This window comes from Athene noctua, chromosome 1 (genome assembly GCF_965140245.1).
Source record: "Athene noctua chromosome 1, bAthNoc1.hap1.1, whole genome shotgun sequence".
Classification (NCBI taxonomy): domain Eukaryota; kingdom Metazoa; phylum Chordata; class Aves; order Strigiformes; family Strigidae; genus Athene; species Athene noctua.
The window spans coordinates 65803305-65819505 of NC_134037.1; the positions used below are offsets into that span (position 1 = coordinate 65803305).

At 41.2% G+C, this 16201-nt stretch overlaps 1 protein-coding gene across 1 annotated transcript; it reads right to left on the reverse strand.

Moving 5' to 3' along the window:
• Nucleotides 1-1337: 1337 nt before the first annotated feature.
• MTFR2 (mitochondrial fission regulator 2) lies at nucleotides 1338-15008 on the reverse strand. The gene is made up of 9 exons (XM_074896378.1): nucleotides 14821-15008; nucleotides 14044-14175; nucleotides 13569-13673; nucleotides 10380-10504; nucleotides 8197-8414; nucleotides 6812-7112; nucleotides 4296-4482; nucleotides 2008-2142; nucleotides 1338-1889 (listed from the first exon to the last, which is right to left on the reverse strand). The coding sequence occupies exons 1-8, from the start codon at nucleotides 14881-14883 to the stop codon at nucleotides 2044-2046; spliced, it is 1230 nt and encodes a 409-aa protein (XP_074752479.1). The 5' UTR covers nucleotides 14884-15008; the 3' UTR covers nucleotides 1338-1889; nucleotides 2008-2043.
• Nucleotides 15009-16201: the final 1193 nt, after the last annotated feature.

Sequence of the window (16201 nt, forward strand, 5' to 3'; positions counted from 1 at the left end):
ACAAAAATCAGAGAGAGTACCAAACAACCTGAAGAGTCACACACCTTAGTAGAATTTGCAGATGCTTCTGAAGTCTGACACTAGATCCTTGGTTTAAGAGATATTAAGAAATTTCTGACACAATTCCCTTCCAAAATGAAAAGACACTTTCAAACTCAAAATTCCCGCTGCAAAATACTCCTGTAAGCCAAACTTGTAGTTAAATTATGAACTCTGGAGAGAACAGAAAATAAAAATACAAAACCAGTCCAAAACAGTAGTTCTTCCTGAAGAGAAGCAGCTGCTGGTCACATAAAGCAACTGAAGTAGGAGAGAAAGAGGACTACTGTATTCAGGCTTTTGCAGATTAATTCAGTCTCTCACAGCAAGAATTGCACCTTCATGTTTGTCAGTCACAACAGAATGGCCACAAGCCCTGAGATCCCCTGGATCTACAAATGTTGATGTAACACAGGAGATAACTTGCTCCACCTCATCACACTGCAGATACTGAGAAAAAAAGGGAGCTGATTCATAGGCTTTATGCTGACCAGGACTCACCTGCCTTCATATCCCTCTTCCTTCACCATTGCTCCCTGCTGCCCTAGTATATATCAGAGACCAGAGCAGCAGACAAAAGACAATGGGGAGCTTTGACAGAAGAGGGTGAGATTGTTAAATACAGGGCCAAATAGGCTATTCTGTATGGATTTCATAGCAGCTGTCAAATTTAGGTAGAGAATGCAGCAAATGCCTATTTTGAAAGTGGAAAGAAAGGGAAGGTCACTCTGTTATGGACTGAGAACAGAATGGGAGAATGTGATAAAGTTCAAGAATTACTGAATTAAAAGAAATACCTAGAAGTCATAAAATAACAAATCACTTAAGCTCCAGCTTTAGTCAAAAGAAAACTTTTAAAATTAAACCACAAGTATGGGGGATTTGCACAGTAATTTCTTACAACTGTGCAAATAAGACTCAGCAAGGAATCCAGCTGCCAGTCTACTCTGTGTAAGTGAGCAGGGAAAAAGAAGAAACATGGGATATATAAGGGACACATTCAACAGTCTAATTGGTAGGATTTTGGTTTTATACATGAGGATCATTAGCCAAAAGATTAAGTGAAGGCACCTATCGTAAGCAGTGGATCGTAACAAATTTGTAAGTAAGGGACTCTATCTAGGACTCTGGCAGGAAAAATATAAGCTCTATTTTCATTAATTTTAGTTAATACAATTTATTTAAGAAGTTGTCTGATATGGTCAGTTCTTAATATACAAAAAAGTTAGTCTGCAACACAAAACGCCAGTACCACACACATCTATGATATAAAGTAAATTTTATTTTATGAACTCTTGTGAACAAAACAGACTTAGTATGGAGAAGCCAAGGAGAGAGATAATATTTACATATGAAATTTAGACTATGTGCTAGCAGATCTCTCTACAAGGTCTTTATCTCAGAACACAACTCCCCCATATTATAGGTATTTAACAGACAACCTGCAGTTTACTTACCGCACTAAGTTTCACAACCATAAAAGTTCATCTACTCACCCAAAATAAATTAGAATACTGTTTGCACATGGAATATGGAGTTGCATCACCAAACTGCAAGGAAAACTGAGGCAACTATACCATCTAATGAAACAGCATTAGCTACCATTATATACAGTCAATTATACATAACACATGAACAAAAAGTTTACATTTCCTCATTATTTACACCGGAGTGCAAAAAGAGCACGCACCTCAGCTGCTACACCAATACCTTTATTTTTTTTTCTCACACACACTTCTTTCCTACATTTCCCAGGTTTCAAAGACACTGCTCCATGACAATAAAAGCCTTCTTTTGGGGTCTATGCTTCTCGTAAAAGCATCACATTCACAAGTTTGGCTGCTGGGAAACTAAGGAGAAGGAAAAGGCAATTTTACAAACCCTATTCAAACTTCAGTAGCATAGGAGACATGTGCTAGAACACATTACAGCAGCTTACAGCAGCTTCAAAGTGGACCCGCCACTTACACACACTTATGAAGTTTCCTCAGAAGTCTCCATCAGTTAAATATGAGCTCTCACTTTCCACGCTGGTACCTGCTTAACTTCATCAGTTCTTGTAAGGCTAGATTTTGCACTTGGCTTCAGACTGCAACGTCCAACCTGGGGAGCAGGGATGAAGTTAAACAAAATTATACCCAACACTACTCAATAAGGTGTTTACAGTAAAGACAGTTTGGAAGAGTTGCTGCATTTCTCTTAGTGTAGGAAGAATAAAATACTAAGCCTGTGCAATTACTTAAAGTACATTTATTCTTCAAAACACTCAAGAGTAAACTATTAGAGGCTTTATTACAAGCTCATGAGATTATTCTGCTTTAACCAGAAAAATCTCATCTTTCTGTATCTACTGATTATGCTGGCCTTAAGCAATCACTCTTCCAGGACTTTACAATTCAGCTATTAGATCCTGGAACAAAAGCTATTCCATAAACAAGTGTCATAGATTAGCTAGTCCCAGACAGCAATTAAGCACCATGCAGGCACTCGCTCACTCCTCCCCCCTTCCCAGTGGGATAGGGAGAAGAATTGGAGGGGATGGGAAAAAAAAAGTAAGACTTGTGGGTCGACATAAGAACAGCTTAACTAAAGCACAATAACATATAATAATAAAAATAATAATAAAATACAATCATAATAACAGTAATGAAAAGGAAGAGAACAAAAAGAGAGAGAAATACAACCCAAGAAAAGACAAGTGATGCACAGCAGGTCACCACCCACTGACCAATGCCCGAGCAGCAATCTCCCCTCCCCAACCAGCTCCCCCCAGTTTATATACTGATCATGACATCCTACAGTACGGAATATCCCTTTGGCTAGTTTGGGTCAGCTCTCCTGGCCAGGCTCCTTCCCAGCTTCTTGTGCACCTCCTTACTGGCAGAGCATGGGAAACTGAAAAATCCTCAACTTAGGATAAGTGCTACTTAGCAACAACTAAAACATCAGTGTGTTTATCAACATCATTCTCACACTAAATCCAAAACACAGCACTGCACCAGCTACTAGGAAGAAAATTAACTCTAACCCAGCAGAAACCAGGACAAGGTGTTCCAGGATCTAACTTTGACCTTTGCATCTAGACTCAGGTATGTCAGCTATTCAAATGCAATGGTCTGCAGCATCCAAAATACAAGCCTGGCTATTTTTAAGAAGCTTCTAATTTTTCCATTGGGGGAAAAAAAAACAAGTCAACAGGGAAATTTATTAAGACTGCACCAGAGCTGCTGACTCACTCCAGTCTGTAAAATATATGCTACATTTCACTTGCAAAATCCTTGTGGCAGCTGAAATTTGAAAAAAAAAAAAAAAATACAGCTAGAACACACTCCTTAAGGAAAGCTAAGTTTTCAGCCAAACAGCCAGCCATGAGTATAAGCATCAGCCTTCAAAGAATGTCTAGATTTCCATAATACGCTTTGCATTATTATTTCCCTCCACTGAGCAAACAAATGCCAGTCCAAACTTTTATCTCACTCGTAAGATCTAAAGATAGAATTGCTTAACAGAAAGACACAGTTTAAATTACTGCTAATTAATTCTATGCATCTCATCTAAGCAGTTCTGAGGTTTGTGGAAGTCTAACAAACAACCAACAGTACTGCTGGACTGTGGAAGTTGAAGTAGCCCGCACAGGCTGCTCTACAGAAACCAGCGCTCAGAACCACCTTTGTCTAATGGCTCTGTCCACTACACTTTTATTGTTCATAGCAAAAACTGTATTTTTCATGGGCTTTGCAACAGCATGCAGAATCACATCTCATTCTGGATAAAGATGCAATCTGTGCAGAAATGATGCTGCCTCAAAGAAAAAGATTACGGTCAATACTTTCATTTTCATTTCTGAACACATAGCACACGTTAGTCAGACCTCTCTGCACCTTCCTAGCATCTTTATTTGTAAAATTAGTCAACAAGTAGTTAGTGTTACTAAGCAGACACACAGTTTCTATGCATGGATACCTGCCAGTTACCATGAAGCAATTGCCCATAGTTCAATCAATTGAGAGCTGAATTTTTGAAGCTAGCCTTCTAAGTTTTCCCTCCTGGCATATCTAGAAGCGCATTTACCAGTCTAAATCCATTCAAAATAAATAATCTTTTACATTCTCTGCCTTGATTATACATGAAAAAGGCAACTACCTAGGCCAATGGCTTAAAAACATCGCAGCAGACTCATAAAAACCCTGCAACTATCCATGAAATGAGCAGTCATTTCAACAATATAAAACCCACAGTCTTACATAAACACATACCAGTGGAATCTCTGGACTAGAAAATGGGGAGCTATCAAAAGATTGATTTTCTTTGTCCAGGGAATCATCTTCATCATCATTTTTATGTGCAAATTTCTGCTTCAGTGCATGAGTTAGTAGAGCGACTGGATCCCAGTCAGAACTTCGCCCCTTTTTGGGTTTAGAAAGAGGAGTACCTCCAGGTGACCTACAAAAGAAAAGAAAATTAATTGTCTACTGACCCTTATTCTGTACTGAGTGATCCAAAATCTAGTGACAGAACTTCTATATACACCCTATCCTATAAATCCCTGATTACACAAAAAAGCTGCTAATGTTATTTTATAGCAAATCACCAAATAGGACTAATAAAAGTACACCTAACAACTTATCAGCCAGATTCTTGGCTTGAAAATACAACTTGATGGTGTGCCATAAAAAAAAATGGAAGTAAATCAACAAAAAGCATTAAAGTATTGCAAATAAATAATGAGGAAAAAAAAGCAAAATGTGCAGTTTTCATCACAGATCTCATTTATAAGTTATATTATGGTATGTGGAGATTCCCAGTAACATCTTTCATAACCACTGTGAACATAATTTGATTTAAAATTAATTAATTTTAAGTTTGAAACAGTATACCTTTCTATGGTCTCACAAGAAAGAACAAACTTAGAAAATCCCTCAGAGTAAATATATTTAAAGAAAACAATCACTCTAAGTCAACTATGCAGCCAAGTGATCATAGAGTCCCATTTAGAAACCATACTTAACTCAAGTTTCATTATTAAAAAAAAAAAAAAAACAACACATTTGGCACAAAGGCTTCAAAGACAGTTTTTCCCTCTAAGCGAGCACCTGAGCATCCAAATATAAAAATTTTATAGGCAAAAATTAAAAAGAAGAGTTTGTATTTTAATTTAGAAAAACTGTTATCAAATTCAAAATCAAAATATAACAAAGAGATGCAAGATCTAAACAGCACCTGCACCTCAAGACCTAATATAAATGTGGAAGTTAGTGACTAGCTCAAGAAAAGAAATCATAAGAAAGACTTCCTAACCACTGAGATACTTGAAAAAAATCTAGAGGTATTCAGACTTCTGCTAGTAAAGTGCTACCTCCAGGCCAGCAAATTGTACCTATTAATGCACAGTGACAGCACCAAGTTCAAAATCTGGCAGTTACAGTAGAAATCGTTTAACATGAAACCTGAAAGGACTGAGTTCACCCTTCCTATAGAATCAAGCTGTTAGAGCACTTGCCCAATGTGTAAACTGGTGCTCAGGTGGCAGAAACAGGGATCTTCAGGCTGTCAACTTGCAAGAACAGAGGTCTTCCCTTTACAGGGCACATGTTAAACTATTATCAGACTGCTGCCTGAAACATTATAGCAATTTTGATCATCATCACTCCCTCCAACAATACAAATTTACTATTCAGTTAAGTTCTACCTTCAGAATACAGGCAGATGCCTAAATCCAGAAAGCATTTTGGATGCACACTTACCACTTCCTACTAATTATACCTCTGCTCAACATGCTGGTTGTTAAAACTGTCAACCTGAACATTTCACTTACCAGACATGGAATTACATGGAAGAAACCACATATAAGGAAACACACAGGTTTACCTAAGTGCACTTTATATCTGCTTTATTTACTATGAAAATGTCATCAAAAGTGTAAAGGTACGCTTTAGACTTGCATATAGATGATTTGTCCGCTACTTGTTCTAGTTATTTTCTGAGATAAAAATCACAGTTAAGAAAATGCTGAAATAAAAATGCAATAAGTTTAGGTGACATTCTTTGCCCATTAAGAGCTCCACATAATCATTACAGCCTCAGCTGTTCTCATATACTTCTTCAGCTCAAGAATTTCAGAAGAGACATCTGACAACCTCCATCACACCTAGCAGAACACATCGACACCGACCCAAAGAGCTACTGCAGTCCTTAGTAACGCATGTTTGTAACGTCAACTGTGCTTACCATCAAAATGGCAGACCATTAAAAATAGTTATAATCCAACTGCACTACTGAAATACAATTTACAAAACATTTTCAATAAAAGATACAGCATGTATTTTCTTTAACACTTGAAAGCTAGGACCAGAATTCTTTTAGGTATGTTTACAGTTTCCCAGTGTTTCCCCAAGGATTTGTCCTTTCACAGTGAATCCAAAAATTTATTTGTTCGGATCAGTTTCCTGTGACTGTGTAGGCAACTTTGTAAGCAATCTTCAGATAGCAACACACCTACCTCCCCAGGGCAACCTGATATTTCTATACTAAAGCAGGAGCATAGCAGTTTTAAATGCTATGATGTTCAGCTTGTTTTAAATGCATCTAAAAGCCATGTCACAAGTACCTATCTTATTTTCCAAGCTGTGACCTTCAAAGTTGCCAACTTAAGTTTTGCCAGCAGTAGCTGCTCATTAAATGATGTTTTACATTGGTGTTCCTTAGCGCTACTTAAGGCTTGTGATGCTTACATAGTCTTGACTTACTCAGGTACACATTCAATTCAACCTACCTCTCAGTAGCTCGCAACTGAACTTTGTTTAGGTCTTTCAAAACATCCATCATACTAGGAACGTTTTTTGTCCTCTGGTGATCAGCACTACCAGCTGTAGTTGAACCACTGTTTCTTTCAGCACGACGTTGTTTTATAAGTTCAATTCCCGAATTACCAGCACCGACACCAGATGGTATACCAGAAGGAAGTGGAGGAGGCGAGGGAATTACAAAGTGATTGTGAGAGACGGACAGTGGCGTAGAAGTCATGGCTGGCACTGGGTAAAATCCATCTGATGTGCTGAATGTTTTAAAGGCTTCTGGATGCAGTTAGAAAAGAAAAGTAGTGATTCTCAGGCAGTATACCTCCACAATTAACTGTATTAAGCAACATCAAGGTAAGACAGCCCTCTTAAAACACTTTCTTACATACCTCACACATTATACCACAGAAGAAATATATTTAAAACAAAGAATATTTTTTTATTTCAAAGCCACAGATTCAGAACATATGAAATGATCAGTCTGAGGTGTCTAGTGCTGCTCTGATTTTCTCTATTTGTATCTTCCGTCTATGCGCTAGATAAATCAGCAAAGCAACACTCCAACAGCAAAGCAACCTGCTACTACATACAGTTCGTTCTCAATGGAGTGAAGGTTAGAATAAAACACATGAAGCAAAAGCAAAGCAAAGATAAACATAAAACATGTAAAATAAACTACAATACTGAGTGCAATGGAGATGAGACAAAAGAAGAGCCAACAGAACAGCTAACTGAATCACAGAGGTGCCTCATAATGTCACACAAAGGTAACTACCTCACACCACTCCAAATATTCCAACCACCACAGTGGGGCTAGTCTGCAAGTAAGACAATTGAGACCTCACAACTTTTAAAGGGAAAAAGTCACAAGCTAGCTGGTCTCCAATATGAACTTCCATCTTTGATACTCTAATGACACATCTATTTGCAGCATTTGTTTGTGTTAAAGCCTGAACCTGACTGACTTAGAATACTTTTTCTATCCATTATTTTGATAACTTGTCAAAAACAGTACAAAACCCAAAAGAGATAATTAATAGTCTGTAACTTTTTAGACAGTAACTGGTAGCCTATGGATAGTGTTGTTACTAAGCTCCTCCACAAACATGGAAATGAGTACAAAGATCCCTTAGGATCAACTGCATTCAAAACTGGCAAACAGGCCACGAAATAGAAGTGGGGGAGGAGTACCAAATACTAAAAAGAGAAACAAAATACTATATTCTGTACATTTAGCTGGTGTAACTTTAGTTAGATAAGTTAGAGATGTTCTCTATCAATATCAGACATGGCAAGCTGTGAACAGGAACTCTAAAACAAAAAAATGAAAACTGGTTTGCTTCAAACCAGAAGGGCTTACGTGATGGAATGCTTCCCAATGTCTGCGCTGAAACAATTGCAGCAATCTGACCACGAAGAAAGGTTAGCTCATCTTCAAGTGCAGAAATTTTCTGGAGTGCTGCTTGATCAACAAGACAGTCTTTTTGTGTACCGTGTTTTATAACACTTTGTATTGAATCTATAGATGGATGTAGGTCATGATACACTGTACTTTTTTCTTTTTTCCATAATTCAGTCCTAGAAAGCAACAACAACACAGTTTCAAAAGGCTCAGCCAAAAATGGAAATCTCAAAACTTACTATCTGTTCAAGCAAATTATCATTCAGCAAGACATAAATTTGCAAACTAGTTAAGGAAACTTTAAACTTTTAACTACTCATAATCTTTAAAATATTTTAAGTCTCCCTTTGCTCAAGTAATATACAGATTCTTGAAAAGATACCATAAAAAAGTCAGCTAATTTATGTGGGGATAGATTATACATCATATGGTCATAACGTAGGATTGAGCTGTTCTTATTCAATAACTATTAGACTGACAGCATAAAGGTGTACCTCCCTCCTCCCAACCTGAAACAGTAGATATTCACATCTCTTTCAAGGCAGAGAGTCAAGTAGAAATGATCAAATAATAATAATTAAGCTTCACACATTTTAGTCATTTACCAAACTCTGCAAGATGAACACTGCAAGCAGCAAAAGTTGCAATCTTTCAGAAAATATATTGGAGAATAATCATGAATTTTAATACATACTTACAGAATAAGAACCTCATCTTCTGTAAGCTACATATGAACACAGACTATATTAGAAAATTGTGCTACAGTCTCAGGTTTTAATTTTAGAAATTGTTTCAAGTCTGTGCCTGCAAAAATAGCCTTAATATATAGAATGAGTGCAAACAAATTATGAAACAAAGAAATTAAAATTTCCTTTATTGAAGATGCACTAAGTTTTGACTAAAACAAAACTAGACCTTTTCCCTTAGTCACCCTTCTACTTCAAATCAGATCTGCAGCATTGCTTTCTGATTTGCCAAAAACCCTTGCTCTTCACACTGGCTCAGAAGAAAAAGAGACCAATTACGATATACTTGTTCTTGAAAAACATCCCACAAAGCCAAGAAAGAAGGAGGAAGAAAGAATGAAAACAACAAAAGAATGGACTTTAATGGATCTGTGAATCAGACTGACCAAAAAAAACACAAGCAAGACAAAACAGGCCACAGTTCCTTTGAACAATATTCTTACTCTTCCAGTATTTTTTATCTGTTGCAGAAAAACCTTACATAATTCAACAGTAACATCTCACGAATCACAAGATGAAACACAATTTTATCAAAGTGCATTATTTCATCAGTTTCTTGTAGTTTCATTACCAGCAATCAGCGCAAAGATCACAGACAAACCATGCCAATATGAAGTAAAGTTATGTTGTCTGATACAGATGTAATAGTATGAGACAATACAAGTGACCAAATTTTAACCTCGGTTCTGACTGCTGCCTCCTCTGACTTTGAACAGATCCTTTAGAGGAACAATAAGCCAACTTGCTATTCCTTCTCAGGGGGCAGAAGACTTGTATACTACTTATGTCTGCAAATTCCTGGATAATTTGTCATTGCACAGTACTTCTAATATTTTACAATTGTAAAACTATTTTTCTTTAGCACTCTGTAAAATCTAAAAAGAATTATAAAATGTTTTTCCTTCCCTCAAAGCAACCATCAAGGTTTACACACGTAGCACTGTAGTAATCAACATCAAAAGGAGACATTTAAATATTTTTTTCTTATTCTCCCCTTTATAACTTTTATCAAAATGCTTGATAGATAAGAATCTCATTGTATGTTGCAATACACAAGTTTTCCTTAAACCTCCTCTCTCGCAAAGTACTTTGCGAGGGAAAACAAATTAAAATACCAGTAATACATCTGATATGCTACTAGGCAGAGAAAAGAAGGGACTCAGTTTCAGAAATCTTTCACATAAGAATACTCTCCATAGTAAGAATTTCCAGGTAAGCAGGAGTTCCCAGGATTAGCTGGAACCCTGAAAGGGCTTGGAAAAAAGAAAAAAAAAAACAAAAACAAAAAACCCAAACAAAAAAAACACACAACCATACAACCACATACCACAAAGAAGAAAAGACGTAAGTGACTTTTATTACTCCTTTTTATGCATATATTCTACTTTTACTTACCTAAGTCTAGTAAATGCTTGTCCCTCGTTATTTTCCATGCACAGGACATCAGCAAGTGACGGAGCTACAGGACTTGGAGCTGTGCTTTGTTCATCATTACCCAATGGACTTGGGTCTCGAACAAGCTAAAAGCAAGCAAACAAAAAAGGATGAAGAGAAACCAGATTCAGCACATACTAAAAGGTAAAAGGAAGTTTTAAACAGTGCTGTAAGCAAGTTGAAGACAGAGAGCGTAAGGGATGCAACACAGAGCTAAAAAAAACAGGAAAGCTACCACTATATTAAGAAACCAGGAAACTTAAACAGTTGAAGCGTATCACAGAATCATCTAGGTTGGAAAAGACCTTGAAGATCATCTAGTCCAGCCATTAACTTAACACTGACCGTTCTCAACTACACCATATCCCTAAGCTATGTCAACACTTCAAGAGTTGGGTCAACATAGTGCTTAGGGATATGCTGTAGTTGGCAACTGTCAGTGCTACGTTAACACTTGGACTGTATGATCTTCAAGGTCCTTTCCAACCTAGTTGATTATGTGACTCTTAAACACTTCCAGGGATGGGGACTTCATCACTTCCCTGGGCAGCCCATTCCAACACCTAACAATCCGTTCTGTAAAGAAATACTTCCTAATATCCAGTCTAAACCTTCCCTGGTGCAACCTGAGGCCATTCCCTCTTGTCCTATTGCTTGTTACTACATTAAATAGAGTCATCCTCAGCTCTCTGCAACCTCCTTTCAGGTAGTTATAGAGGGCGATGAGGTCTCCCCTCAGCCGCTCCTCGTACGACCTGTGCTCCAGACCCTGCACCAGCTTCGTTGCCCTTCTCTGGACACGCTCGAGTCATTCAATGTCCTTTTTGTAGTGAGGGGCCCAAAACTGAACACAGGAATCGAGGGGCGGCCTCACCAGTGCCGAGGACAGGGGTAAGATCCCTTCCCTGTCCCTGCTGGCCACGCTATTGCTGACACAAGCCAGGATGCCATTGGCCTTCTTGGCCACCTGGGCACACTGCTGGCTCCTGTTCAGCCGGCTGTCAATCAGCACCCCCAGGTCCCTCTCTGACTGGCAGCTCTCCAGCCACTCCTCCCCAAGCCTGTAGCGCTGCTGGGGGTTGTTGTGGCCCAAGGGCAGCCCCCGGCATTTGGCCTTATTGAAACTCCTCCAGTTGGCCTCAGCCCATGGCTCCAGCCTGTCCAGGTCTCCCTGCAGAGCCTCCCTGCCCTCGAGCAGATCAACACTCCCACCCAACTGGGTGTCATCTGCAAACTGACTGGGGGTGCACTCGATCCCCTCGTCTAGATCATCAGTAAAGATGTTAAACAGGAGTGGCCCCAGAACCGAGCCCTGGGGGACACCACTCGTGACTGGCCACCAACTGGATTTAACTCCGTTCACCACAACAATTTGGGCCCGGCCGTCCAGCCAGTTTTTTACCCAGTGAAGCGTGTGCCCATCCAAGCCGCAAGCAGCCAGTTTCGCCAGGAGAATGCTGTGGGAAACAGTGTCAAAGGCCTTACTCAAGTCAAGGTAGACAACGTCCACAGCCTTTCCTTTAACCAATAAGCAGGTTGCCCTGTAGTAGGAGATCAGGTTTGTCAGGCAGGACCTGCCTTTCATAACCCCATGTTGACTGGGCCTCATCATCTGGTTGTTCCACACTGTTGTATGATGGCACTCAGGATGAGCTGCTCCATCAGCTTCCCAGGCACCGAAGTCAAGCTGACAGGCCTGTAATTTCCCAGATCATCCTTCTGACCCTTCTTATATATGGGTGTCACACTGGCCAATTACCAACCTGTTAGGACCTCCCTGGTCAGCCAGGACTGCTGGTAAATGATGGAAAGCGGCTTGGCGAGCACCCCAGCCAGCTCCTTCAGCACCCTCAGGTGTATCCCACCCGGTCCCATAGACTTGAGTGTGTCTGTGTGATGAAGTAGGTCACTGACTATCTTCTCCTGGATTGCCGGAGGGTCATTCTCCTAATCTCTGTCTTCTGGCTGAGGAGGCTGGATTCCCTCAGTACAACTAGTCTTATTATTAAAGACCTGAGGCAAAGAAGGCATTAAGCACCTCAGCCTTTTCCTCATCACTTGTTACCATGTTTCCTCCTGCATCTAGCAGGGGATGGAGGCTCTCCCTGGTCTTTCTTTTGCTGCTGAAGTACTTATAGAAACGTTTCTTGTTATCTTTGACTGCTGAAGCCAGATTCATTTCTAGCTGGGCTTTAGCCCTCCTGATTTCCACTCTGCATAGCCTCACAGAATCTTTGTAATCATTGTGAGTAGCTAGCCCCTTCTTCCAAAGGCTGTAAACTCTCTTTTTCTCCCTGAGTTGCAGCCAAAGCTCCCTGTTTAGTCAGGGTGGTCTTCTTTGCCACTGGATTCTCTTACAGCATCTGGGCACCACCTGCTCCTGTGCCATTAAGACTTCCTTCTTAAAGAATGCCCCAGCCTTCCTGGACCCCTGTACCCTTCAGGATCATCTCCCAAGGGATTCTGTCAAGAATTTGCCTAAACATGACAAAATCAGCTCTTTGGGAGTCCAGGATCTCAGTTCTGCTTAGCCCTCTTCTGGCCTCTCTAAGAATAGAGAACTATTGTTTCATGATTGCTGTGCCCTAGTTGGCCTCCAACCTCCACATCATCCACTAGTCCCTTCTCTGTTCACAAAGAGGAGGTCCAGCAGGGCACCTTCTCTGGTCGGTTCACTCACCAGCTGTGTCAGGAAGTTATCTGCCACACATTCCAGGAATCTCCAAGACTGGTCCCGCTCTGCTGTGTTGTATTTCCAGCAAACGTCTGGGAAGTTAAAGTCTCCCACAAGAACAAGGGCAAGCAATGGTGAGATTTCTCCTAAGTGCCTATAGATTATTCCATCTACCTCTCTGTCCTGGGTGAGTGGCCTATAGTAGACTCCTACTACAACATCTGCCCTGTTGGCCTTCCCCCTGATTCTAATGCAAAGACACTCCACTGTGCCTTCACTACACTTGTGCTCAAAGCAATCATAACAGTCCCTAACATACAGCACCACCCCACCGCCTCTCCTTCCTTGTCTATCCCTCCTAAAGAGCTTGTAGCCATCAGCTGGCACACTCCAGTCATGGGAGACATCCCACCGTGTTTCTGTGATTGCCACTATATCATAATTTTACATCATATATATAACAATAAATCACTTACTTGAAAATAAGGTCTTGGGTGGGGCTCTAAGGAAAGAATTGTCCCAAGCCTACGGACAACACTTCGAGTAGATCCATATTTCTTTTTTTCACAAACAGATATGACCTAAAAATCAGAATACCTTTTAATCAGAGAAGCAAAATCAAAGTCTGCTGTTCTTACAACCAAAGTTACTAAATAATTTAATGTTATAATGTAGTTAAATATAACACAGTCAGGATAACCTGACTTTTCAACACTCTTCTCAAGCTTAAAGTCCAAAGAGGCCTACAATGGTTTTGTTTCCAAAACACGACCAAGATACGGCCTGCACCCAACACATTTCAGAGTGGCACAAAGGCCAACAAAGAATGTAGCAGCTACATCATGTGGGTAGTAATATTCCGAGGCAGTGACAAAAGAAAAAGTAACTGCAGGCATCTAGATACGTTTTGGGGAAACAAATTAGTAAAGAAGTAAAATAAGTTTAATGTACCTTAGCCTTATACTTCCTTATGACTGCGTATAACTGCTGGAAATGCCTTGTTGATGAGATTGCTGTAGGCAGGCATGTTCTGATCCTATGAGTGATACTGCTGCTGAACATGTGAGCTTCCAAAAATATGGCCTATGAAAAGAAACGTGAACTCCCAATAACAAAACCATAAAGTAATCAGTATAGCTCAATCAAATTACTACTCCTAGAGACAGTTTGTTAGTTTCACGTAAGTAAACCAAGAATTTCCTCAGAAGTACAAGTTGCAGCAGTGCCTCACTACTGACACCCATCACTGAAGAGCTGCCTATACACTCACACTCTAATGTGAGACCCTGACACCACATTAGTTAACCTTTTTAGTTTCCCATAAAATATCTTTTCCAAGCCTCTGAAAACACAGGATTAACTACTACTTGGGAATCGCTATGTGGCCTTTCATTTAAAACGGCAAGACATTAACAACAAAAGGTTACTTATTTTTTTTCCTCTCTGTTCAGAGAAAAAAGGACCACTTGAATGGCTGTATCAGAACAGTGACCCCCACGCAATCCCACATGCGGATAGCCTGTCTAATTACGCCGATCGAGCCTTCCCAACCGCAAGGATCTACTGAAGGAGCAAGGCCCGTCGTACCACACCACGCCGCCGCGCCGGCCCCTCCTCTCCCCTTCGCCACAGCGGCTGCAGACGAGACGTCAGGCACTAGAGGTGTCCAGGCACCGCCCGGCAGGCGAGAGCCGCCCCCCTCCCCGCCCCCCCGCCTGAAGGTCTCACCTGGTCGGGCGGCCAGCCGAAGTACTCCAGCACCCGCCTGAGGAGATCCAGCACCAGCGCCATGGCGGCCGCGCGCGCTGCAGCGCCGAAGGGAGAGATCGCTACACACGCACACCCGCCGCAGGCAAGGACCCGCCACACTCCCACCACCCCGGAAAATACGGGTGCGCTGTGTCTTCGGCGGGAGCCGCCAGCGGACAGAGGCGAGCCCGCACACCGCCTCTGAGCCCCCGCCTCAAGCCGCGGCCGACGGGCGCAGCGGTCGCTCCGCAGCCCACCGAGGGCGTCCGGGGCGGTAGCGCCAATCAGCAGTAGGGGCGGGGCAGAAAGGAAAACACGCCAATAGGAAGTAGCCGGGGCTGAGGGCAGAGCCAATGAGTGGGCGAGGGCGAGCAGGCTCGCGGGGGGTGTCGGGAGCGGGGGACGTTTGAATGCCGCAGCTATGGCGGCTGCACCGCCCCGCGGGACCCCGCCTGAGAGCCCGCACCCCGACCGCGGGCAAAGGCTGACTGCTGCGTGGTTCCAGGGAGTGCTGTGCCGTGTGGGGAATGTAGCACTGAGGCAAACTCACATGCCGCAGTGATGCAAGTTATTCTACTCGTGAGCAAATGAAACTTAAGTGTGTACAAGCACAAAACATGGTGCACATACATGGAAGAAGCTTGCTAAGGCAGGGCAGAGTTGAATTCAGGTTAAGGAGCTAAATTGGAGTGAGGTGGTTTAGGTCCTCCCTGTGGTAAAGTTCTAGCTAGTTCATGCAGAGAACTAAAAAAGTGAGAGTTTCAATACACAAAGTATCCTCAAAACACCAACTACTTCCTAGCATCTGACTAAACTGAGCCCACTTCAAAATGAGAAATCGGGCTTTGGATACTGTACATGCTCTTATCTTGGCTTGCCAAGATTTCTGCTGTTTTGCTTAAGGAACTTTGAAAACAAAAAGCCAGCAGTATAACCAAATAAGACAGTGCTTCTACTCGGAGAGAAATGTGCCATCTTTTTTCCTCTGGCTATGCAGGTATAACTACAAACACAGTATAACTACAAATCCTTTCGAAAACCTAACTGTAGTGTTCCCAGTAATTCTAATTTCAACAAAGCTTTCAAGCAATTAAAATATACTGGATTATTAGATATTTTCTTTATTCACATTTGCAGGTGTGGCTCAGCAACAGTTCCTAATCAAACAAAATCCTTTAACTGCAACACTTAGTTGCAGTGCAGCTGTTACTGCCTTTTCTTGTAGTTATTATAATTATCCATAACTCACCCTGTGGATTGATTCTCTAAAACCAAACACAAAGGAGGACTAGTACTAGTAACACACAAGCTGCAGGTAACAGCACAAAGCTGTTTTAGGGGCCAAGGAAAGTTTAAGTTT